Raw genomic sequence first — 27574 nt, forward strand, 5'->3', positions numbered from 1 at the left:
TCTTATGTTAAATAAGTGCTGCTTCTAACAGCCCAGGGACAGCAAAACAGCTCAGCTTCTATCAAACCTACTGCTAAAAATATCGGTGCTTTTGGTTGAATAAAAATTAAGTCAGTGAGTCAGTAAATGCAGATAATACTCCTGTGCCTGGGATCATGTTTTGATCTTGATAAAGATGGTTAGTGTACTTGTTCACCCAGTGCAGTTATATAATCTGTGTTAGCCATCGTCAGCTATGAGTATATTTATTATGTGAATCCTACAGTGCCGTGCAAAAGTCTCGAGCCACCTGTCATTTCTTTAAATTTTGCCTCCAAGGAACCAGATTTTCTTATCATTTCTCCAGGCTTTCTGAAGATCCTTTAAAGGTTTTTCTTTGGTCATTGGCTGCTTTTTCACTCATTTTCAGTCCAGTCCTTGTACAGGTTATTAGCAGAGGAATGTTTTTGTGTTAAGCCACTTAATGCTTAGATGTGAATCATTCAAATGTCACCTAACCAGGGTCGTCAGTCTACACATAACAGACAACTTGGCAAAGAAACAATTTTAAATTGTGTCCCTGGTACTTTGGTGTTAGCAGTCTGTTGCAAAAACACATAAATTGTTCCCATTTCCTTACTCAAATTTATGAGTGTTAGGGTTAGAGGTGGTGGGGCTAAAAAAGCTCTCAGCAGATGAAAAGAATCTGAAAGTCATGTGCTTAACACATAGGAAAAAATCCAGTAAAAACCGAACACAAGACCTGAAAGATGAATCTGGCCTATCAGTTGGTCCATCTATTGTTCAGCGAAGCCTAATTCTGAAGAAAGGGAAACAGGGGGAAAGGCTTACGACAAAAGACACAAGTAATGGACTGAAATTCAGTGGTAACAGGTCTTATGGAGAGTAGAGCAGGATGATATGAAAAATATTTATCATGATATACATTTGAAAATTTGAGATAACGATATAACTGATGATATAATTGACACCAGACAAAATGCTTTACAACTCCACAACTTTATTAGTGCAAAAAAACATCAATGTATTTTCACTTAAACAAGCAGCTGTTTTTTATGTGCATTAAAGTTATATAAAAATGTAACAGTGCAAATTCCTTGCTGAGAGTTTAACCAAAAGGCATTTCCAGTGGAAACTGGCCGACATATCCTCAGCATAACCATGTATAATATCCACAAAACTTAAAAAGAGGTTATACACACACAATACGGTAATATTATGTTGAAGCACAGTACGTATCACTCCGCGAGGCGCCTGCCTAATATAGCCGTAATGCTCCAACAATCCATCAAGCAGTGCGGGTTCGTAGCTTAGCAAAGTCATACTGAAACATTTGACAGATTTTCGAGCGCCGTGTACATAAAATTGTTTCGAGGTCAGTAAACACAACCAGAATTCATACATAAGGCACACGGGATTATAAGGGGCACTGTCGATTTTCAGAAAAATCAAAGGATTGATTTTAAGTGTGCCGTATTTTCCAAACAACACGGTAATAACGACGGCCCGCTAGCATGCTCTACCAAAAATAGTGCTTTGTTGTGTATCTGACGGACGAAAGCTAAACCAGTTTCACACCACTGAAGTTGCAGAATTTTTACAAACCAGTTCTGGTTTCATTCAACGATCCGCTTTCGCTCTTCTCATGTGCGTATGTAAACATAGGCGCTGCGCATGCGCATTTTACCCATATTCTATCGCGATATTTCATTTTCCTATCGTTGCCCAAAATTACGCCGGTATTACCGTGAACGGTATGATATGGCCCAGCCCTAACAGTCAGTGTGTGCAGGCCTGTGTAAAACACAGTGGAGGCTCTGTGATGGATTGTGGCTGCATTTCTGCTTCAGAATTTAACCCACCATGCAGTAACATCTGTAAAACATCGGATTGCTTCATTTTTCAGCATGACAATGATCCCAAACACACTTTTAATGCAGTAAAAGCAAACCTAGATCAGTCGTGGATTGGCCTCCCCTGACCGTGGACCTCAACATTATTGAAGCAGTGTGGGTTCATCTTAATAGAGAACAGAACAAAAGGCAATTCAATTCAATTCAATTTTATTTATATAGCGCCAAATCACAACAAAAGTCGCCTCAAGACAGAGACATCTAAATAAGAGCTTTAAATGTTGGAGGTTTTTCCAAATGTGAGCTGATTTAAGCCCATTCACAGGTGCCAGACTAAGATTTTGGCTGAACAGCCTTCAAGTTAGCTTGAAACTAATGTTGACATCAGACTGTGTTTTTAAAAACAGCAAATACAAGTCAGCATGTGTTTACTGGTCAAAGCTAAAGAAAAAATGTCAGATTTTTAGACATTTTTAGATCGCAGGATCTCTTTGCTGTGTACAGAATACTGATGCTTGCTCTTCCTCTTTTTCTCTCTTCACAGTGTGTTGTTTCGTGGTTCACAAACGTTGCCATGAGTTCGTCACTTTCTCCTGCCCAGGTGCTGATAAAGGGCCCGCGTCAGACGTGAGTACAAATAAACGAATCATTTTAAACTGTGTGAGAGCAAGAGCATGCACAAGTAAGTGAAAGACACGTGGAAAGCGAGAGACACAGAGAGCACGTCGACATTTCCATTCACGAGCCCCCGTCACCTGTCGGCGCCGGTGTTACGCTTGAGCAGCCTCCATCTTTTTCTCGCTTCTCACTCTCCTTTTCCTGTCTTGACAGTTCAACCGTAACCTCCAGGAGTTTCTCTAGTAATTACATTTAAGTAAGTACAGAAGAAGTGATACCGTAAAAGCCAGAAAAGACATGTAACACCTGGAGCTGCCAAATATAACCGCTGTATTACAGTAATTGCTCTTCATCACGCTACACGAAGAAAATGACGGCCTTATATTTAACCACATGGACCCAAAGTAGCTCCTATTGTTCTCTAACTGCTGCCTATGTTCGCCTATGCTTCTTTTCTTCCTCTTAGAGGTTTTATATTATAAAAAACTGAAGCTCAGAGGTTCCCTTGATCTCTTTTTAGTATCTTTGAAGTTTGAAAACACCCCTCCTTGCTGGTTGAGTGTTTCTGTGGTGTTATCTGTACGAGCCACAGGTTGCAGTTCGCATTCTTTGACATGAATTCAAAGAGTATTGTCGGAGGTTAAAAGCTGTGCCACTCTCGTATTATTATTAATTCTCTTTAAACGTTCTCTTCACCTTCTTATCCGCTCTAACAACATGAAGTGCCGTTAAGTGGTATGCTGCTCTGTCAAGGAGCTGACGAGTTGTCTTTTCTCTGATTCATATTCTTAAAATGCAAATCTAGTCTCCAACCGATCCTCCCGAAGGAACAAGACGTTTGCCTTTTTTTTCTCTGTCTCTCATAAGAGCGCTCTTAGGGTGCCGTTTTTATCCTCACCGAAGCCCCTCCCTACGTTCCTCAGCCACGTCTTTACCTGCCTCTGGAGTGCCCTTTCAGCCTGACGAGCGCACTTAGCGTGCCGCCTTCAGAGGAAACGCTGTTTGGCTTCCTGTAGCGTGTTCTGTATAACTGATAATTCTCCGCAATGAATAAGAGGTTCATCTCTTTATCATTTACCCATCCTGCCTCTCCTTCTCACAGCAGTGCCACAAATAGTTGATGTTTTTATAGCTTCCTTAACAGGCTGCACCTTAAATGCCAAGCTGGAGCCAAAATTTGTAAAACTTTGCCCATGTTTTGTGTCGACCGACACTGATACAATTCTTTCTTTTGACCTTAAAAATCCATTCAGATTTCCTGTAAACTGCCAGTTTAGGCAGACGACTGAACTTTTTATTCTTTAGGAATCTTTCATTTGTCTTATATTCATGCAGCTGTTGCATCATAGCCTTTTTATTTTACTGTTATCCTGCTGATAAACTAATGTCTCTTTTTATGATAATAACTTGATTTTGTGTACATGTTTTTCAAACTACTTCCCCTCCTCTCGGTCTTCTCTTTCCTCTTGAGTTTTCAAAAGCCATTTTCTTCATTAGCAACTTCAAATGTCATTCCATATCTCTATAATCTCCTCTCTATTTTCTCTAGATGTCCCCTTAGCTTTACTGGCACTTATCTATATATTTCTATATTTGGTGCACATGCAACTCTCCCATGTCTTTATCTGTCTCCCATTGTTTCCCACTCCACCATACCAAACTCTGTCCTCTATTTAAATGCCACTCCACCCAGGGGGCCACTGCTCTTAATTACGGGGCCTCGCCTTCCCCACTATGTCATCTCTTTAATGAGTTCATGGCCTTACGACCTTGGTTGCAGCACAGTGGGAATGCAGGGTAGATCTTCTCCTAACTAGCTGCTCATTTAAATATAGAAGACAGGAAGGCAAGAAGCCTGACGGTTACAAGAAAGGAGGGTGATGAGGCCTCTTACGGCACTCACTCACAGACCTGTTTTTCTTGAAATTGGCATTTTGTAGCATACTTATTTGAGGCTAACAGAAGTGCCCAGATTTTTTTTTACATTAGCATTATCAAATTCCTAAATTAACATTTTAATAACCATGTCAGACGTGACACAGTGTCTTCACCTGTACACACACACACAGATACTGCCTTTGTGAGCTGACACGGAGAGGAGAGCTTACTATTCCAGTTATTTTCAGATCACTCATTCGAAATGTTCCAATATTTTTGCGCTATATTAGCAAATAGAGTATATCTAAATATCACATATAGATAAATATACATCAGATATGAAAGATGTGCTCTGGCTGAGTGTGTCTTTTGACTAGAAAATCTCAGTGTTCTACGGGAACACAGATTTTTTAGAAAGATTGTACGATCAGAAATATTGCATCATTCTCTGCGGCGATCAGCCCATCGCTCCCTTTTTACCTTCTGCCTCTCTCTATGTCTCTCTCTCATCCTCTCTCTCAGCTGCGCATGTTTATTAAAAGACAAATTCAATTATAGATCTGGGTTAATAGAATGGGCTCCCCGTGGGAGAGGTCGAGGGATGAGCTCCTCTAATGAAACCTACATTTCAGGCACGCACCCTTACGAAGGTGTTGTGTGTGTGTGTGCGTGCGCGTGTGTTTGAGAAGCCGGTTGCATAAGAATAGCACCGCTTCAAAATAGCTTTACAAATTTTCAAGACAAGTGGACGGTTAACTCTGTGTGCGTTTGTTTGTTTTGTGGAATTTCCGTACTTCCTGTGATTTATTTGATGTGATGTATGTTTTCCATTCAAAAATATTAACTGCCTCTGTTACCAAAAAGTGGATTCTTATATGATAAAATGCAATGGAAGTTATGTGTAGGGGGAAAAATGTAAAAAAGGTCCAATTACATTATGTGAAACTAGGCAGCGTAGAAGGACGTGGAAGTAGCTCAGTAAATTTGATCATGGCGTTATCATATATCAACAGATTTTAAAAGAAATAATAGAAGCTAGTTCAGGTTAGTCATCTAATTTTGTCAGAGAAGATGAGTAGATGAAGTCCTTTTTTTTTCTCCAGAGTTAAATTAAGTTTATTTTGCATAATTTGCTCATTTGCCTTTTCCTCAAAAGCTGTTTGACTGGAGTCAGAATGTAGCATAAACACACACAGAGGTAAAGCTTTAGCTTCATCTGACTGACATACACTCTGAATATGTGAATTATTAGTTTTTATTAGTTTGTATTTTTAGAAACAACAAAATAAGCATTTTTGTTAAACTTCAAGGCTTTTTAAAATAATCTTGTTTCTTTGTTTCCAGTCTTTTTCTTATGCTAACATGCTGCTGGCTTCAGCTTTAGATTCTCATTTTGTTAAATTATTACCTTTTCTACCTTTTTATGATTTTTTTTTTTTTTTTTTTTTTGCAGACACTCCTATACAACAAGTGCACATGCACCAATAGCATGCATTTATACATGGTCATTCTCATTTCTGCACATAAACAATATAAATGTGATTTCAACATGATGATATATTTAGCAGTATGTCTGCACGGGTTTTTAAAAAGACGTCAAAGCTGTGAGTTAGCCTTTGAGAGGCGAAGAGAAAGGTTGATGGAGAGATTGTTGTTAAATACGTAGCACGGCCGACTCCGTCCCCTGTCTCGTTATTGCGCTGTCTTTCTTTCAAGGCCCTTCTCCCAAGCTCGCTTGAGAGATCTATTTTGCTCAAATCCTTTAAATAATATTTCACACGCTTTCACTTACATGTTTCCCAGAGGAAGGATTATAAGCCTGAGTCAGGTAAACACTTGGCACAGCGTTTCTTTTATTGATCAGGGCAGCAAAAGCAGCTGTTGCAGCCTGCGTTATATTACATTTTACTTTTTCGGAGGAAAGTTTACAGCCTCTTATTGAATCGGAGTGGGTGGCTACAAAAGAATGTTTGCTGGTTAACTTTCACAGCCTTTGGGGAAGTACACATAGTTTTTCAATACCACAGCAATGTGAGTCATACTAACTTAAGTTTTTCTAGATTTAAAAAGTTAATCTGTGTATTTATTACTTTGTTTTACGTGACGATGCAAGCTAAAATAAGTGCGCCTCTTAAAATAAAGGCAGATCAAACCAAACTCTGACTTACTGTTTGTTTTGTTTTCATTTTGTTTTACTTTTTTCTTTATCTTGATATTATTGTAGGATAAATAACGTGTTTTTTTTTATGTGAGCTTTGAGTGTGTTTCATTTTTCATGTTAATAAAACAGCTTACTCATTAGCATACAGTAGATCTGCTGTAGCATATTTATGTATGTTTGCTCTGTTGCTCCTCCTTGATGCGTTCAGCTGGATGAAACTTACTATATTAACTGCCTATTGCACCAGGATTATCAATGTCTATATAGCTTTTGGTAATTATTGATCTAACACTCAGATCCTTATAAATCATATAATATATTTAGACCCCAAAACAAACAGTGACATTACGTCTACATTGCACATGTTGATGTTTGTAAATACAATCTGCTAACCAATTTTTAGTGCAGTGGTATTTTTCACTAAAATGTGACGTCGTGCATATGTGTAAACAACCGTTCATCAACACTAACACGCTAACAGTGCCTGTAATTCATAACTTTCTCTTACAACATGAATATGTAGCTCACAAAGATATATGTTTGTTATTCAGGCGTTTGATGTTTATAAACAGCTGTTTTTGCCATCTGACTATACACAATGATATAATGAAGATAAAAGCAAGTTGACACACTTCTGGTCTGTGTTTTAATGCACGAGTAAAGCAAAAACTGCATTTCTTTTTGAGAAGAAAATTAAGTTTTTCAGCATTTTTTTTTTTAGTAAAAAACTATTTTTGTTTTTTAGACTTGCTTGTAGCAAAACTTTCGAATAAATAATGCCTAACATGAGCATGTTTATATTGGTTTCAATTAAGCTCTGTGAGAAGTAAAAGCCACAAATAACCTTCGTGGTGCCCGTCGACGTGACACGCAACGGCTTCATGACAGGTTTAGTCTGTGCAGCGATTTTGCCACCGGAGATATGTCAGAAACAACACATACTAGCTTGAGAGGAGTAAGTGGACTGAAGGCAAAATCAGCGCTGAAAAATAAAAAGTTTTCGTGTGAGTGACTGTGAGCACAGATCTGCCTGTCACACAACATCATGAAAACATGACAAGATGTGTATGTAATTGTTGTGAGCTGACTGATGCTAATGCCAGGGAATTTAACAGACAGCAGAGTTTTAAAAAACAAAAGAAGAGCAGCGAGTGAGAGACAACACAGTGACAGGAAGGTGGTCAAAACAGCGCACTGAGCATGGACTAATGGCTAGTCACTGGCTGATTTTATGAGCAGGCTCTCAGTTTACATGCTAAAAAAATCAAATTTGTTAAATCTGCTTTGAATAACTTCTTTTTGGGTGAAATTTGGCAACACTGTAGAGAAGATAACAGGTGTCAAAGCATATCTATGGTAACACACAAAAACAAATATATCAGCATAAAACTGGTGACAAGACTTTACTTTTCCCCCAGTGGCTCCATGGCATGAAGGAATATCAGGGCCAGATTTAGAAAATATTGTTCATTTTTGAGAATAACGTCAAAATGTGGAGATCAAAGTTGTCATTTCTTGTCAGACAACTGTCACGGCTGCTGTCCCCTCTACAAAACGCCTTGTTTAGATGAGGTAGTGAACTAGCAAGGAAATGATTTCTCCTTTAGCACATACACATCGTGGTGATAAGTATTAACACGTTAAAGAGATGGTGTAGAAAGTTGCATCTGGTCAGAAGGAAAAAAACACAGAAACTTGGAGAAGTTGGCAGTGGACAGCTGCAAGGATAGTGATGTTTACACCCTCGTGCAGTAAAGAGGATGTATGCTGTACCACAAGAAGATACCTGATCAAGTTGTTTGCAGAGGGTAGAGCAGCCGTGGCAGTTTTTTGGTTTTTCAGGAACTTTAATTTCTACGTTTCAACTTGATTCTCAAAAAGAACAATAATATATATATTTTAATGTGGCCTTAGTATGCCGTCGTAGCACAGTGGAGACATTTTCATGAAAAAGATCCCCTCTTTAAGTCTGGGAGGAGGTAAAAATCCCCTGGGAGGGGTTGTGTCAGAAAGGAAAGGTAAAGATCTGCCAACTCAAATATGCAGAGGCGTCCACTGTGGCAACTCCTTGTAAATAAGAGAGCAGCCAAAAGAAGCTTTAGTTTAGTGTAGATACTTTTTTTCCCAGCATGCCCTCTCAGAGACTGGACCTGTTTGAACAGGTTAATTTCAGTACCGAGGTCGAGTTATTTATCAGCTATCAGTTATTAAAGTTGAGGACCTCTGGAAGACCTTTACAATTTCAGTAAAATGGTGGTAGAAGGACGGCAAAAAGAATGTGGTAAAATATTTTCCATCTCATAATAATAAAACAGGTTTGGCTATTTGAAGGTATAAACAGAATGTCCTGGCTCTGTTTGAAGGTAACAGAATCTCCTTACTGTTATGCTAAGGCTTACTAATCAAATTGGTTATTTTATATTGAAATTATGACATGAATATACAACTCTAATGTCATTTTGACAGAGGAAGCCTCACATGCTGCTTGGTCTCTGTACCTAAACTGAGAAACTGGAGCCAGTGAAGCTGTGACTGGATGCTATTAAATATATATACATATATACACAAATATTAGTCCAAACACTGAAATATTCCAATTCTGATCCTTTCACACTCAAATCTAAAAGTGTTAAACACAAAAGTTGGCAGAACATCCTAACACAGTCACGTAAACCTTCCATTTTAGGATGATATATTAAGCTGATTGTTGTTAAAGCTGTGATTCAAACTTACATTTCTTTGTTTTACTTTACTTTAGTTTACTGTTCACTAAGTGGAAACATTAAATCAAGAAGACCTACCAGTGTTTTTCACAGCTTGTTTTGTCTCATGAAATTAACATCATCCTTGAAAACACCGTCATATTGAAGCAACCTTATAGATCACAATGTCCACGTCCTGTAGGGAGGAGGTCAGGGTGGATGGAAGGGTTAAAGAACTTAACTTATTTTTGTTCATATCTTGACTTCTGTGAGAAAAATGACAGAAAAGGTATTTTTTAAAAATCTATTTAAACTGATTTTACATCAAAATAAAGTTCATCAAAGAAGGGGGAGACAATAAAAGTGGTGTCTTTTTTCTCCTAGTCGCTGCTTTCATGCATTCTTCTTAATGATTTTTCTTTCTCATTGATGTTTGAGTTTTCGCTGCGGATGCATTTAATCATTCATATTTATAAAGAAGCTGGCACTTTTTGTAATCAGCCCTCACACTGCTCTCTGTCTGCTGCTGCTCATCACTGGAGCTTCAGCAGCACAATGTTCCCTTGTTTTTATGCGGCACAAAAAAGAAACAGTAGGTGGTATTGTCCTCGAGAAAGGCGAAAAACAGCATTTGAAACAAATACACAAAGTAGCGCGTGGAAATGTACACGGAAATCACAGGCATCCACACACTCAGGCTTAGGCCAACACTGCTGAAGACACTGTGGGGACACTGGGTATAATTGACTGGTCACCTAAATTTAATGTTATTTCCAGGACAGGTGTGGAGGAGAGGAAGACATCAATCATTCTAATTTTTTCCTGGCTCATGAGATTAAAAGGCACGAAGGCACGTGTGAAAGAAAACTGGCACTCGTGGTCTCTTTCTAAATTGGCTTTAAAGGAAAATTAACAGTAAGCACTGGTCTATTTGATGTCATCAAAGCACTTTGCGCTGGAGGAGATCCCTCACAAATCATATTAAATTCTGTATCTGCATGTTTGCTAGCTGCGATGGATCCCCTTGGCAGAAATATTTTAACTCCCACATTGAAGTACGCCCGCTTCGCTGCACAATTTGGATCCTCCACAAGCGGTATATCGGATGTGCACGGCCTAGGAGTTAGTGTGTGTGTGTGTGTGTGTGTGCGTGTGCGTGTGTGTGTAAGAATAAACAGCCTCTCAGTAGCCATCATTCCCATCACAGTGCTTAGATCCAGGTGTGGTTGCAGGTGTCACACACATTAGGCAGAAATAGCCGTGTTTCCGCCCCAGTTATGATTCAGTTCTGAACGTCCATAAAAAGTAATGGCATCCATTTTTTTGTCAGTTCAAAGCACATAATTACTGTCAAAAGGACAAAATGACCAAATTGCAGATAAGTGACAGTTTTTCCCTTTTTTTAGCCTGGGTGCAGATGCCAGCAAACTCAATAAACTGATCCGGAGGGCCAGTAATGTTGTGGGGATGGAACTGGACTCTCTTAAGGTGGAGACGGAGAGGCGGATGTTGTCCAAGATAAGGACAATGCTCCATGACGTGCTGTCCAGTCACAGGAGAACGTTCAGTGCACACACTTAATATCACGTACAGTCTGAGAAGAGAGGCGCTTTCATTTCAACCATTTACATTTGTGTTATATCCTGGGATATTTATAGTTGAGCAATCTGTATATTTTATTTTGCTATATTTTGTAACTTTGTAATATATTGTAACATTTAATTTAGTTTATTCAGCTACTGTTCTTATGGTCTTGTAGCAACTGTGACCATGTGACTATAAATTATTCTGATTCTGTTATTGATGCTCTTACATCATCGGAGCCACACCCAGATCTGTGTGCTTGACTTACCTGTGTGGTTAGGTCATCAATCTGTTTACACAATTAGACACGTGTTTGTGTAATGTCCTTTGAAGTAACACTAACCCAACACAACTGTGCGCAGCAGACCTGCACAGACAGCAAGTAGCCGTAGCCGTACGCTGTCTCTGCTATTCATTCGACTTTAACAGATGTCACGGGAGGCTGACTTCATGCAAACTTTTTGCGTCACTGTTGTTGCCTGCAGACACACATGGATGTGCATCCTTCGTAGCCTTTCTAAATTGATGCCAACAAAGAAATTCAGAGGAAATGTATCTTGATCAGATTACAGTGCAGGTGCCCGTATGTAAACCCCGCCTGTCAAAACTTTCCCCTGAATGCACCATTACCATTCAGAGCAGTGGAAAGTGGAAAGTCAGAGAGAGAGACTAAGATGAATGCTGGTGATAAAAGGAGAATATCAAACAGATGGAGGAGGAGAGGAACAGCCAAAGCTTCATTCATTCAGTTTTTTTGTTTGTTTGTTTTTAAGCGGTTGAACGGTGCACACTTAAACAGCTGAACAACACAATCATTAAAGAAATGTTTAATTTGTAGTGAAAAAGTGTTTAATTCTCTGTTTTTGTCCTTTGCTCTTCAGGACCCGAGGGCAAAGCACAAGTTTAAGATCCACACCTACTCCAGCCCCACCTTCTGTGACCACTGTGGCTCCCTACTCTATGGCCTCATACACCAGGGAATGAGATGTGACCGTATGTAGTACACCCGCCGCCCATTTATGCATGTATCACATACTGCAGCCTTACGATTGTACCATCCATATTTAGATTGTACAGTATTTAGGTGGTATGCTCACACAGAGGGATGTACAAAAGGTATAATTAGGTAGAACATTATTCATACCTTAATGTTATTAAGGGGGAGGGATGGTGACTATATTGGGAAAAGGTGCTGGATATGTAGGCAGGAAGAAAAGAGGAAGACCACAAAGAAACTTCATGGATGTAGTGAGGGAGGACATGCAGTAGTATGTAATAATTTTATGGCACACATATCACTATGAATAATACTCTTGCATAACATTACAAACATATCTGTGGGTGTGTGTGAATATGTATTTTTCAGACTGTATGATGAACATCCATAAGCGATGTGTGGCCAACGTGCCGAGCCTGTGTGGCACAGACCACACTGAGAGGAGAGGTCGCATCCAGATCACCGCCGAGGTTAAGACCAATGTTCTCACTGTTACCAGTAAGTATATTCCAGAAGCATACACACGTTTACAGCCTACACACACCTGTGCAGTCCTCCGGCTCGCTTGTCATTTTAAAGTTTGAGAATACCGGTCTTCTGTCTCCCTCTGCTGTTGGCAAAGATGAAGGATGGAACTGAAATATGAGCTCACGCTTAGAAATCACTCTCGTTTGGTCTGCATTCATTTCCACTTTCATTAGAAGTGCCACACACTTTGGTCTGTAATAATGTAATAATGTATTCAGATACACTGATGTTTCCTCTGTGAAAGGAAAATGAGCCTGGAGTACAGTCAGTGTGTATCTTTGAAAATTAACACAATATACTTAATAGAAGCAGGTTTGCTTCAATCAGACTATGTATAAAAATAGTTTGTGGAATAAAATTTTGGAAGCCTCAATTTTATCCATCTTGGATTTTTGGATCCACACGTGACCACATTTGGACGAGTTATCGGCTAATGCCCACAGGCTCGGTTAGCAAATTGCAGACGTGGACTGTGTGAATGCCTCACACAGACACACATTCTTGTAAATTAGTGCTCAGTGACACGCTAATAAAATACTAGAATTTCAATCACCATAACTGGGTTACACACTTATGATATTTGCTCACTTATTGCCGAGGAGTTGCCACAGCTGATGGATCTGCATGTTTGATGACGTCTTTTATTCCACGCACAGTTGGTGTGGAGCACCCACAATTTCGCTGTATGTGCGGTGAAACTAAAAGGCTATTCTATTCCATGCTAATTGAATATTTTAAGAAATCCTCTTTAGTTCAGTTGTTGAAATATACAGACCAAAAGCTTTATTTGAACCTGGCTGCAAACATGTTTATTTTGGATCTAAAGCTGGACTTTTTTTTCAAAGCCTATACTGTCAGCTCAGAATTGTGATCTGAACACGTTTTGCTTTTCCAAGATGATCTTTACAGGTTCTGTTTGGTTATTTATTAACCATTTAAAGTGCTTTATTTATATTTATTACCATTATAATGGCGCTATGTCCAAGTAGCCCCACTGCAGTTACTGGTATTATTTCTGGGCAGACTGAGGTGTGACTGAACATGAAATCATTTATCATTCTCGACTCAGCTAGTGAGAACACGGCCTCATTTCTGTGAAGTGTTATCCCGAGATCCAAAACTCACGAGATGCTGTCAGTGATTAAAAAGGTCATTTGGCAACTCTATCAGATGCTGGACTCTAGTGCTTAACCACACCACAACCTAGAAAACTATTAGAGTGATGCAATATTAGGGATGATGATAACAACTGCAATCTCCCTGCTCTCGTGATCATTTGGCATCAAGTCATCAATCTGGTGTTAGAATAAAGGAAAAAACGGATTCATTAATTGTTAATTAATTCAGTTTTTTACGTTACATTTGTTACATTTTCAGATTCAGATTGCAGTGTGTCGCATATCAGTATGTTAATAGTCTCACTTTTCATTGATATCATGGCTGTTTAGCGTTCCTCCATCAGCTGACTTTATTTATGTGTCCCCTATGAAGTCGCTTCATGCACTGAGCCGTCCTTCACGCTGTGATTTAACCAGTGCATTCAGGCAAAGCTAGCTCTCTCTCTGGGTTAAATATATTGAAACGATGATGGGATACACCGGGGAAGCGAGTTGAGTCAATTCCAGTGTGTTGTGGACTGTGTTTCCATTTGTTCTTCGGTTTGTCTGATTTTTTTTATTTGCCTGCCAGACGTTACGCGTACCACTGACATTTGCACAGTAGTGAAAAATGTTTGTGAAACCATGTTTATGTATTTGGCAGTCAGAAATTTCACCTGCTTCCCTCGGTCATGTCTGGCAGCCAAAGAATAAATAAAAAAGCAGGGTGCTGCTCAGAGAAATCACTATCTGCCAAGCTTTCAAAAATATGAAATATTAATTATTAATAAATTCATCTGGTTAAACTGTTTTTTTTCTCAACAACTCAGAGGAATGTTTTATTTGTGAAATATAAGTTATTAAAAACTACAAAAATCTTTACTGTAAATTAAGTGATGGCTGTCATTTCATGCACATATAAAAATGGTTATCGTGGCAAATGTTAGTATTTATGTCAGTACAATATGTAGACATTCATGTTGTATCATTTAAGCAAGTGTTGTTTCAAAGAGATATACTATTCACTACACTGTATGCTCACATCATTCTTGGAACAATGTTTCTGTCTATTTAACTGCAAAAAAATTGGAAAAGTGGAGAGAAACGTCGTTACATTGATCCGCAGTGCCTTTTATGACCTGCAGGTGGCTGCAGAGATTTACATTAACGTTTTTCATTACCCTGATAATCACAGCTTTGCCTCAAACGAAAAAATAACTTTATTGAGGATCCGTACTCCAGCTGTGTGATGTGAGTTCCTAAACACGGCTGCATAAACCTGCTCCAGCTTCAGATGTGTCACAGTTCATACTCGAGCAGCAGGTGACGTAGTGATAATTAATGTGCATTTTTCTTCCCTTTTTTTGTCCTTGTGTTTTCATCTAAACTTCAGCATATGAATAAGCATCTCATAAGATATCCTATCTCAAATCTTAAGCCATAAAACTCCTGTTGTTTCCTAAGCCATGCCGAGTCTTCAGTTCGCTTCATCTCTTATTTTTTGTTGTTCCTCCAGCTCTGTAAAAGCAAAGAGTTTGTAAAGTAGTTTTTGGCAGTGCATCTTCTTACAAAGCATAAATAAATGGTGGCTGACTTCTTCTTGATCTACAAATGTATCCAGGCATTTTGCTGCAGTTATTGATTGGACCCATGAAAACAAACAGTGTCCTCACTAAATATTCCATAAATGTTAGCGAGAACTTGTAACAGCACATTCATAGGCCTGTTATTTTTGCATGTAGGATATTTTCCCTTTATTGGCTCTTGCTGGGTTTAATTCCTCTGCAGATTCCCCTCCTCTGTTCTCTCTTTCAGATTCCCACGCTCGTAGACTGATCATTAAGTGGTGGTTACTCTGGGAAATGATAAGAGAGCAGACTTATCACATGCAGACTGCTAAGACAGCAGAAAAGGCTAAAAATTCACTAGTGCTGCAAACCAGAGCAGATGACAGTTGAGCTAAATGGTAGAAAATGTCAAAGTACATTAACTAAAGCTATTTACCATGAAGTTTAGTCTCATCTATATTTCGGTCTTTCACATACACTGATTTTTATGTTAATGTGCATATAACTTGTGGTTGTGTTTTGCAGATTATAGTAAAAGGAGGATTTGGAGGAGTAGTGCTTGCTTTTGTCCACAGGGGTCAGTGTGGAGCTATGATTGGCGTATACCCTCTATGCAGTGAGGTAGAGGTGGGGGAAAATGCCACCACTGAGAATGAATTGCAGAACCACTAGGAATTATTTTACAGCTTAATGTAGCGGGATCTGGTGAAAACAGCTGCTACGCTGAGAAGTGCAATTGGGTTGTGGATTTAATCAAAGCAATTGACATTGGCGTAAAGTGACACTTTAATAATCAATTTTAATTCACCTCCGGCCTCTTTCATAGTCAGATTAGAGCTCAGGTCACTGGCAGTACAGTGCACATGGAGATGGAGGAGAATTCAGTGGGACACTAAAAGGTGCCCTCTGTCTTTGGTACTCCACCCAAGCTGCCTAATAGTGAGGTAGGGGATCATTTACCTGTTTTATACAGCCTGTTGTGTGTCTCTAGCTGTTCTGAAAGGTGGGATGTATTGGTATATAACTACAAATACTGAGGAGAACTGCAATAAAGTTCAAACCCTTTCCAGCTCCTCTCCAATCAGTGCATAGCTGGCCAGTTGTTTAGTGAAATGGCCTTCTAACTGATCAGGAGCTGGGAATAAAAACTTGATGCAACACAAACAAGGAATGTTGCAGCATTTACATTAGACGCTTTTACTAAAGTCTAATTTAAATCAGAGAATGAAAAGGGGAGGTGTGGGTTCTGTCCAGATATTCCAGCTTCCTCCTACAGTCCGAAGATATTTTATGTCAACTTGGTGAGACTAAATTGGCTGTAGGTGTGTGAATGTGGGCTTAAATAGTTGTCTGTCTCTCTGCATTAGACCTGACATAGGATGTGACCCACCTTGATGCTAACCCTAACCCTGTCCACAACCAAGAACTGGATGAGCAATTAAGAAAACAGATGAATGAATAAACATATAGGTGTAGATCACAGGAGCAGGAGGGGGGCGCAAAGGAAGTACGCTTGTCCCAAAACATGACCATGTTTTTGATTTTTGTTTTTAAAAATAGTCATTATTCTGAAACTGAACCAGGGACAGATGGATAGCTGCAAGCATGTACGGTATATTGCATAATTCATTAGCTGAAAAGCAGCAGCCAATCAAGAACAGAGAGAAAACGTGGGTCAGGTGACACTGCAGGCATTTGGAAGTACAGGTGGGAGTAGCAATGCCTGTCTGGGAAAACCACAGAGCCACAGCACATTATTTCCTGCTTTGTGAGGCTCAGATAAGATGTTAAATATCTAGACTCTTCAGACTTTGGGTTATTATTGTTGTCATCTGTTCAGGCATCCCAGACTGAACACTGTCAACATCCACCGGATGACATTCTCAGAAAAGCTTTTGCAAGCAAGAAGAAGGTGGATATAACCCAGTAATCCTACTTACCATCCTATGAAGCTGCTTCACAGGGGAAAAGGGGCACAGCCAACACCCACGCAGCACTTCACATGTAGTATTCTGCTGTAACTGCACTCTTATCACCTCTGCCTGCCCCTCACACACAAACACAGACCCATACATGTGCCTTTCAGTTAGCACACACTGGATGCAAGCAAGAATTTCTCACCTGTGCATACACAAACAGGTCCATTCACTTCTATAAAAACGGCACGTCTTTACTGTAAGTGTCCTTTGAGACTCTTTGGCATGCTACCCTCTTTACAGCTCTCCTCCTCGACCTGCATTTGATGGTCACTTTAACGGGCATCATCTAATATTTATTGAGCTGCTTCACTGAGGGCTTAATGCTGGCCAATGGCTGTGTGCTGTGGTTAACCTCCTGGAGTTTAGTGTAGAGTAATGGTTAAAGAGCATGAAGACTTCATCTCTCTGACATCTTTGAGGTTTTTCTCACACTGTGAGTTCACTGGCAAGCTGCTCTAGTTTCTCCTCTGGCTATGCTGCACGTCCCCCAAAGGATTATTGAGTAACAGTGTGCAACACTTTTTGTCAGTATGCAAACAGACCTTTCACCAAATTTAGCTAAAATAAGTCGCAGTGCATGCTACTTTTTCTCTCGCCCTCCACTCGTTAAATAGCACAAATTCTTCTGTGCTGCACTGGGAGATCAAAGCCGCTACTGAGTCTGCTAAAATTCACACGCTCAACCCAGATTGCAATAAATGTTTGGCTTAAAAGTGGCAAAGTTATGCACTTCTTTTATGGGCCACATTTGTCTTTGCCCAGGGTGAATCTGGCTGCCTCAGCTCAGCCAGAGGTCCAACTTATAAAAGGCCAGATATGAGATGTGTTGTGACATTTGAGCCACATCTGGCTCATCCTACATCTGCTGGTGCAACAACTGTGCTGTAAGTGAATAAAATAGGCAAAATTAGTATGTCTCCTATCTGGGTAAAGACCCATTGTCAGAAAATGGCAATATAAGATGTACATGTAGTCCTTTAAATGCACCTTTATAGTAGGGCTGTGCGCTATGGCAAAAATCTCATATCCCGATATAAGACATTTATCGTCCTGACAACAATATAAATCACAAAAATGTAACATTTTCTGTAAATTCGGTGAATCTCGGGCAACTCGACTTGTGTGAAGTTTTTCCAGCTGGGCGTCGTGTACCTGGAGTCGAGTGTTTTAACAGATGCATGAAACTATACATTTAGACATAAGTTGTAACGGTCACCGGTTTCTTTCAAAGTTTGAGTCTAAGTTTTATTTTTTAGCACCTGATGGCTCTTTTTTTTCTTCTCATCCGTAAACTCTCTGCATACTCTTTCACTTGATTCAGTTTATTTTGAAAAGTCTCAACAGGATCTTGAGCTTTATTGTGAAAGGTTTACGTGGAAAACAAACAAGCGGACATCGGAGCCACGCGATGGTTTTACCGTCATTGTTGCTAAGGACAACACGTAAAAACAGGCGCTTGTCGTCCATAGTGTGGTTATTAGGGGTGGGTTTTTATAATCGATTTATCGATTAAAATCGATTCTGGCTTGGATAACGTGAAATCGATTCATTAAAATCCTGAATCGATTTTTTAATATAAATTTATTTTTCCCGAAACGCCAGAATCTCAGGTGAAACCTCACAAAATTTCAACAACCACCAAACAGCTAAAACAGTAAATGAGAGCAGGAACACGGATTCTGCACAAAGACTTAAACACACAGCGCGGACCCGCGGATCAGAATCAGTGACATGTCACCTTTCTCACCGACGGCATGGACACAGTCGGGGCTGAAAGCCGACAGCTCGCTGATTCTGATCTGTCGGCAGGTCCACACTTTGTTTTCACGCCCTTTTTGCGGTGATTCTAAAGCTGTTAGTTTTATCTCTCTCCAAACAATATTGACCGAACCAGCAGCAAAAGAAGATCCAAACTACGCTTCACATAAACATCGTCATGGACTCCCTCTGACTTTTGCTGTTTTGCTTCCACCACGATGCACAGCTCTCTCTCTCTCTCTCTCTCTCTCTCTCTCTCAGTGTACTTCAAGAACAGTTTCCCGTCTAAAAATCTGTTTTCTTCATTATTCGCTTGCTTGTTACGCACAAGTCTACCGTTGTTTACAGCGCTGTCGGCCGCTGTTTGTTTCCTTTTACTTACTTCCGAAAAGAAAACCCAATTTCTGCTGTTCAATACTGAACAAATTTAAACTTTTTAAAATGTCTCTAATAAAACCGCTGTAACTTCAGAGCTAATGTTCATATGTTGATTAATGGTTTTCTTTCATTTTTGATTTACTGCAGAATATTTTTATAAAATCCCAGGCCAGGAAAATCACCTTCATGTTTTTCTGTGTTTTATCTTCAGCTACTTTGACACAAAGGCACCTGCTGTGATGCTCACACCTTTGATAAAGTCTTGCGTGTGTCAGCTTCCTTTTTATAGATACAAAAATATGTAAATGTACTGATCTGAATTATAATATTTCTGACTGTCAAAATTTCCCAGATTCAAATCGAATCGAATCGAATTGAATTGAATCGTGGATCGAATCGATTCTAGAAATCAGTGACGATACCCAGCCCTAGTGGTTATATTAAATATAAGAGAAAGAGAGAACTTTAAGAAAGTAATATAGCCACTACAGTGACCATCAAAACCATGAAAAAATATTGCTGTAAACAGTTTATTTTATGACACCAGGAAACAAACGATAGCGTAAAATGAAACGATAGACGTTTTTATATCATCATCCGATATATATCGTTATATGGAACAGCCCTACTTTATAGGTCAAAAGTCCAAAACAAATCCATACAGACAACCTGACAAAGAGCAAGGAAAAGACAGCACGATTTATACTCTCACACAACCGAGACGCAACCGACACAATCACAGGGGAGGAAGTAATAATGAATACAAAGCACAAGAGAAAAGGGAGTACCGAAATTAAACAGGAAGTAACTAATGCAAAGGTTAGACACAGCAGGACTTTACGATAAGGCAATCACTGGGAACAACTAGTAAAGCATAGAGTCCTGTGAGATCGATGAATGGAATGAAAGTGCTTATCTGTTTTCTTTATATTTAATTTTAACAGGATGTGATCGTTTGCCCTGAAAGCAGTGTAGATGAAATATTGCACCTTAGTTTATCATGTTTTGCCAGGAGGTCCACAACCAAAATGACAGCGCTCTAACCAAACACATTTGTTTTCTGTGTGTGTTGCATGTGCAGTGACAAAGGTCTCGTGTGCTTTTGTGTGTCAACTGCTTTCCTAATGGGCTGCCTAAGACACAGCAGCCCCGCTTTTGGTAATTGGATGTGACCTCACAACTTGACCGGGAACTGTAACTGTGCGCACATGCAATTTAACCCACACTCTGACCGCGGGGGATTTTACACCACTGGAATACAATTACAGCCCAATAACAAACAGCCACATAAGAGGGATTAGTGTTGGAACTGGCAACCTTCATCGGTCTACACGGTCATTACAGACAGACTCTGTTAACCTCAAGGCTGTAGCCTCCTGTATAGTTAGGTTAAGCATGCCGAAATTTCATTTGTTGGTTTCAGGGCAGAGTTTTGGTTTCCAATCTAAGGCTCTTATTTGACTGAATTGCAGTAACGAGTAGGACAAAACTGCTAAAACAAGTACGCATTCTCTGAAACACAATGTCTGGAAATAAATAAAGGTTGAAGTTGAACTGTTAACTTGGTCTAAAAGATGGAGTGACTGCAAGTTTTTTAAGGTGGCTAAACCCAACTTGGGTATGCAATATGTGAGGAACGTGTTAAGCAAAAATCCTCAAATTTTGCAAAATCATTTATTACTGATTATTTTCAGGGTCAGTAATAAAAGCTACTGCTTTTGGCCTCAACTTCGTATGCTCCGTTTGAATCTGTTTGGTAATTATGACATGAATTTTATAAAAATGTCTGATGGGATTAAATGAAATGATGATCATTTATATCCAAAAAGTTGCTCTGACATTATGAGTGTTCTGCGGAAACTCCTGCCACAGTTTAAACACATAACAGCAGGGAAGTTTCTGACCATATTTCACAAAGTACCCACCCTGAAATGGTTGTAGAGCTTTCCTGCTGCAGGCTTGAAGATGTGTGTAAAGCATCCAGATTTTAGAATTTGTAGCTTGTTTGCAGCAACATCCAAATTTGAACCATTGTTCTGTCAAAATCTGCTTTATTGACCAAGCATGAATAATAAAGTTTCTCTTATGAACCAGCGTGGATGCAATACAACTAAAACAACCAATAGATTGGTTGGCATGGGTATTCACTGCCAGGCAGTAATTCTATTTAAAGCAATGTCAGCTCATTTATCACTTTAAAAATAAAAACAAATGCATATTTGCTTCAGCTTCACCAAGCAGGAAAATTCATACGAGGCAGCAGAAAAGTGAGTGCAGATATATGGGATTATAAATATTTGGCTAAAACCAGGTGGTGTGTCCTTAAAAGTTAGTCAAAAATTAAATTTGAATAAACATATTTGTTCTTTATATTAAGTTTTAAGAATAGTAATAATTAAAATTATGTCCACATTCATTTATATTCATAAATTCCCACCATTCCTATTTCAGCTTGTTTTATGAGAGTGATCATTAAAGTTCTTTTAGCTACATTTAGTTACATTTATATGTAGAAATAGTTCACCTTCATATTAAAGCTGTGGTTTCTTACGCGCTTGTGTATTTTCTGTCTCAGTGTTGTGCAGAGTACTTCTCCTAAAGAAAGGTTTATAAATTAAAACTTTCAATGCTGCTTTTAAATTAGTGTTAATTCTGTTATTCTCTTTTTTTCTTCCCTTCTCTCCCCTCACACATCTTGTTTCTTTTTATTTCTCCCTTCAGTCAAAGAGGCCAGGAATCTGGTTCCCATGGACCCCAACGGTCTGTCAGACCCTTATGTGAAGCTTAAACTGATCCCGGATCCCCGCAGCGAGAGTAAACAGAAGACCAAGACCATAAAGTGCTGCCTCAACCCCACCTGGAACGAGACCTTTAAATTGTAAGGCTTTATCACGCCAAGTGTGAGGCTATCTTATTTATTTATCAGCCTGTCTTTCCTGTGTCCCTTTATCTCTTTTTTGTCTTCTCCTCACTCGCTCAGTGCAGTGATCTGAGACCGCATCGCATTATGCTCGTCTTTCCAAGCATGTGTAACCGCTGGCGCTCAGTTAAAAACATCTGGCGCCTCATTTTTGTAAAACCTTGCTTTTGGGGTCGTTTGCCACAGTTGGCTCCAGTGACTTACTTAATAAGGCACATTGAATTTACTGTGGAAGTGCAGATGTTCACTCTGAAATGCTATCATTTCTATCAATGTGTCTAAAAGAAAGAAAAAAGTATGCACAGAAGAAAGATGGAAAGCTTTCCTGATACCTTATCAGAGGAATGATCCCAGGAATAAATGTGGAAGATGAAAAAGAATGAATTCAATACTGCTCCCGTGTGTCTTTAAAACTCAAACCTTTGACAATAACCACACCTACAGTTATCACTCTCAGCCATCATCCAACTGTTGTTTGTCCTTCTTTCTCTCGCAGCCACCTGAAAGAATACGATAAGGACCGCCGTCTGTCAGTGGAGATGTGGGACTGGGACCTGACCAGCCGCAATGACTTCATGGGATCACTGTCCTTTGGCATCTCGGAGCTCCAGAAACAAGGGGTGGATGGATGGTGAGATGAAAAAAAGGAGGAATAGAAGAGGGTGTAGAGAGACATGAGGCAGAGAAACTGTGGTGGTAGAGGAGGAAGAGGGAAAGGTGACCTTGTTCATTAATGCGCTGTAGGAGAAATACTTTAGTTAGAGCTCCTCTTTTTAGTCTGATTATACTCAGCGCCAGAGCAACTCTACCCCCATCTCTTTATCTCTGCTTCTTTATCTCCACCACCCTCCCTCCCTCCCTCCCTCCTGCACTTTCTATCTGTAGCCCAGTCTCTATATCCATCTTCCTCTCTTTTGTTTTTTGCTGACGCTGCCCTGTCAGGGTTTTTAATGAGATGCCAAGTTTTGAGGTGGAATGGTGGAGGTGGAAAGATGCCATTAAAAACCTGATGTTCAGAGTGAACCTGTGCAAGTTTTCCTCTATTCCGTTTTCAAGCAGCCCTCGCACTCGCTGGCGAGAGGAGATACAGAGCGCGAGTAAAGCTGAAGCTCTGTATGAGACTGTGGTATTTGAAATAATGCTAAAACATACTTGTGTCCTCATAATAGTTTGCAGATATGTACAGTGTGTACATTACTGTGCAGAAGTCTTGAGTCACCCCTGATTTTTTTTTTTTATTATTCTGTATCCAAGGAGACACACTTTCTTCTGATTTCCTGAAGCTCTTCTAAGGTTTTTCATTGGACATTGGCTGGTTTTTCACCCACCTTCAGTCCAGTATTTTTCTTTATTGAACTACTTAATGCTGACCTAAGAGTCATTAAAGCATAAAAAAGGCATAAAAAAGGCATTCATAATTAGCAAAGAGCCGTATAATAGCATCTTTAGGTGCTTTGTTACTAGCAGCCTGTCTCATAGGACAATTGTATTCCAATTTCTTTACTTGAAACTAAAAAAAATGTCAAAGTTTGACACATAAAACAATATTTTGCACCAACAGGGTGATTCCCAGAGTGCTATTAGCTGCAAACTTGGCACTCAGCACAGTGTGCAGTATGTCCCTAAAAAAATTTGAGGAAACTGGAGAAGTAGAGGACAAAGGAAGAAGTAGCAGTCCTAAAAACTATCTACAACACATGACTATCAGCAGATGAAAGTTATGTCCTTAAGAAATGGGGAAAAAATCCAGCAGAGACCTGACACAGAGATGCAGCCTAATCCGAAGCCTAATCGGAAATGTACTAACTCTGTTTTTGTCTTATATATACACTATTTCCACATGTGATTGCACATGTTTCAATAAATTTCCCATTTTCCTAAAAAAAAATATAAAGAAATGAGGGGCAGCCTGAGACTTTAGCACAGCACTGTAAATGTACACATGTAAGAATATGAGTTCATTATAGGATTCAAAGTTTTGGTGATAGCTTTTTTATATTGTTGGCAGTCTGAAGGAGCTAGCACAAACTCCATCAGTATGCAAACATAGTGGCTGTCATTAATAAGTGTTTATTATGAGATAAGCAACCATGACCAGCTTGTTATCATGTGTTAATTTCGGTAACAGCTCCACCTTGCTGCTTAAAGGGCAGATTTTTGCTAGTAAGTGGAGTACAGAAACCAGAAAGGTAGCTCCTGATAAACAACAGTGTCGCTTCATATCTGTTTCCCATGTCATTTTTTAACATCGATTAAAATCTTGCACAGGTGGTTCAGAGAACAGGGAACAAGCCAGTTATATTATCTACTTATGCTTCATCACTGCCAAAACAGGAAAATGAAGAACGATTTTAACAAAAATAACTGTGGCATGAGACGTAACTGCTTGAAACACAGCTCAGATCTGACAGTCTAACTGGCTGAGGAGGCATATTTCCTAACAGCAAAGAAAGTAAAGAGCAGGGATCTGTTTCCCTGCATCTATAAAGGCCAAGCACAAATGATTTGCTATTTAAAAATGTGAAAACTATATAGTATTGATTTTGTGGGACGATAAGCGTCTCCACTGTGTTTTGAGCCCATCTCAGGCTTTGTTAAAATACCATGAAGGGGAATGAATTGGTAAATAATGGCCTGATTATTCTTTAGGCCCTTAAATTGGTGCAGTAACTGTCAGCAGCTTCAGTTAATGGCAGCAGTTAAACACCCCAATTGTATAAACTAATTGGGAATTGATTTGACTGGAAATATTCTCTCACTTTAGGTTTAAGCTGCTCTCCCAGGAAGAAGGCGAGTACTTCAATGTACCCGTCCCTCCGGAGGGGGAGGAGGGCAACGAGGAGCTACGGCAGAAATTTGAGGTGTGTGTGCATTAAAATCTTAAAAGTTGACGTACAGTGCAGGTGATTAAAGGGTTACCTGTGTGCGTGCGTGTGTGTGTGCATGTGTGTGAGGACTATGCATCTGTGTGTGTCTGAGTGAGGGCCACTCTGGGAGAGCTGTTAGCAGTTGGCAGGCACACTTATAGCACCATCCGGTCTGGCACACTGCAGGCCCAGTGTGTGCGTGCGTGTGTGTGTGTGTGTGTGTGAGTGAGTGAGTAACAGCTGACCAGTAGGCCCATTCATTTGGCAGTGTTGAGGATAACCACTTTGTTTTTTTTTCCTCTCTCTCTTTTGCTCGCCTCCTTCTGTCTTTGTGACACTCAGCCACAAACCTGAAAGACTTTTTGTGAATGTGTTAAAATAGTGATGTTAGTAGCAAATTTGCTTCTGTCACAGTTTAGGAAAATGTTCTTGCAGGGCATGTTAAAAAAAAAAAAAGAAGATGAAAAATACACAGTTTGTTTGAAATACAGTATTGTCCAAAGGTCTTTAACCCCACCCCCAATTTTTTCATGCATTAAATATTTTTTTCAGGTCTGACGCTTCTATTGTTCTCAACTTGTACAGTTTCCTTAAATTTTTTAGAGACATGCTGCACACCATACTGAGATCCACTCATTTTTCTGATTCTAGCTAATCCTCATGGTGCAAAAATATTACTTTTTATGTCTGTGAAGCTGCATTACCATTGGCATGTTTTTTGCCAGTAACAAAGGAAAGACACTATTTACAATTGGTTCTTTGTTGTGTGTAGACACAATGCAGGGTCATCCCCTGAGTTAGGGGCTTTTTTTATTCTTGAATGACTCATGGCTCATAGTTAAGTGGCTTAACAGAAAATAAAAAACTTTGAAAGAGCTTCAGAAAGCCTGGAGAACAATTGCTCAAGACTACGTAAAAAAATTACTATAAAGTCTGGCTCCTAAGAAGCAGGATTTGTAGAAATGAAGTTGAAGAAATGAAGACTTTTACACGGTACTGTACGTGACATGTGTATGGGACTTTTTTCTAATTGATAAGAAGATTGGCATCACTCTCGTGTCTGTACACAGACACTGGGGGATAAAACAGTTTCCTCTGTTGAAGGCCGACATGAGTGTAGGGGGATAAAACTTTTAAGGTTTTGACCAAGAAACGGTGAACTAAAAATGCAGGACACAGAATCAGAGTTTAAAAGGTTGATTGTGGAGGGAAGTGTAGAGTGGAAAGTTCCAGGCGAGTGGCGTGCCCCGGAGGTCTGTGGCTGAGCTGGTGGGGAGGAGAGAGGCAGGGTTTGCAAACCTGAGAGGTGAATTGCAGGCGAGTGGGTTTAGAGGGCAGCTGGCTGACACGCACAAGGAGAGATGAGTTCACAAGAGCTAGAAAACTGTTAATGGATCGGACCTTGCATGCGGAACGATTACAAAAAAGAGATTTTCGCTTCATTAGGTAGTTTTGCTATAATCTTCTTGATTGCGCCTTTATTTTAACAATCACAAGTTTAATGTAAGTGCGCTGCAGTATTCTTTATAGGCTAATTGTTTGAATGTTGGCTTCATAGGGAAGCTATTCCTGCCTTCTGTCCTTCCTTTCTCTCAGCGTTCCTCCTCCCTGTCCTCATTCAGCTTCCCTCTCCCTCCTTGACTTATCTGTTTTGTCCGCTGTCACCTTTGCAGCCCGCCTTGTGATTTTCTTTCTTTTAATCTGTATTTCTTTCCCATGTCTCCTCAAGGTCACGCTCCTCAGACATTTACTGAGACAAATTCTCGGGGGGAGGCAGATGTCACACACGCACACACAGAAACATGCGCGTCCACACAAGCTTGAATTCAACCTCTGGGGTGAAGCCTTCAGAGAGGTTGCAATGAGAAAGAAAGACACAGATGCCTCCATCTCATACACATGATGAAACTCAGAATAAGATGTGAAGGAGAAGGCGATTTGACTTTTACGATAAATTTGCTCTCATTTTCCTGTATGCTGATTACATTCGGTTTACAGTTCACTGTAAATGTGTGGGAAAAGCATCTAGAACAGCTTGTTGGAAGACAGCTGGGACTTCAGCGTCACCACTGATATTTGGGGGAGCCAAAATTACTATCATTACCTGGTGTCACGGACTGATATCAATTGATTTCAAAGGAGTTTCTGCAACACACATTGGTACCATGTGGTAACTGTAACTTTTAGAGTAGGAAAACCACATCACTAACAAGTGCTTTAAATGTATTTTAGGGGTGGAAATCAAGAAGTAATAACACTTTATTTTACCGTGTCCGATACTTTGCCTTTTTGAGTTCCTTCTTCCTGTGTGAGATTGGTAAACGCTCTTCGGCACATGTTCTGATCAAATTTGGCACCACTATATTGATAATTGTGTCACCAGAGAAGGCAGTAAAATATATTGGTACATCAGTATTTTGTCCCAGCCTTATTGTACTCAGCCAGTACCCAAATCTACTTGTAATTAAGAGGGCACAGAGTTTTGGGGGGTGGGGTTTCAGTTCTGAGGACCTTTAATGACATCCTTCTGTTTGCATTCAGCATTTGTCTGGTGGTCTTTTATCATCTGCATGGCTTTAGCGTCAAACATAAGGCCTGCGTGCCAGAATCAGCCTGACAAAGACCCCAATCTGGCCCGCTGGCAGGCTTTGGAAAATGTAAAGGAGGGCATAGATTTTGGTCTTTT

General features: G+C 39.8%; 1 protein-coding gene across 2 annotated transcripts in view; it reads left to right on the forward strand.

Moving 5' to 3' along the window:
- Positions 1-27574, forward strand: part of prkcbb (protein kinase C, beta b) — a 102197-nt gene that overhangs the window by 28090 nt on the left and 46533 nt on the right. For both annotated transcript variants that reach the window (XM_040006132.1, XM_040006131.1), the window contains exons 3-8: positions 2398-2480; positions 11678-11789; positions 12163-12291; positions 21823-21979; positions 22518-22652; positions 24786-24882. In XM_040006132.1, the coding sequence (XP_039862066.1) occupies positions 2398-2480; positions 11678-11789; positions 12163-12291; positions 21823-21979; positions 22518-22652; positions 24786-24882 (713 nt within the window). The remainder of the gene's footprint in view (positions 1-2397; positions 2481-11677; positions 11790-12162; positions 12292-21822; positions 21980-22517; positions 22653-24785; positions 24883-27574) is intronic.

The sequence above is a fragment of the Simochromis diagramma genome, unplaced genomic scaffold (assembly GCF_900408965.1).
Source record: "Simochromis diagramma unplaced genomic scaffold, fSimDia1.1 OVJJ01000510.1, whole genome shotgun sequence".
In the NCBI taxonomy this organism is placed as follows: Eukaryota; Metazoa; Chordata; class Actinopteri; order Cichliformes; family Cichlidae; genus Simochromis; species Simochromis diagramma.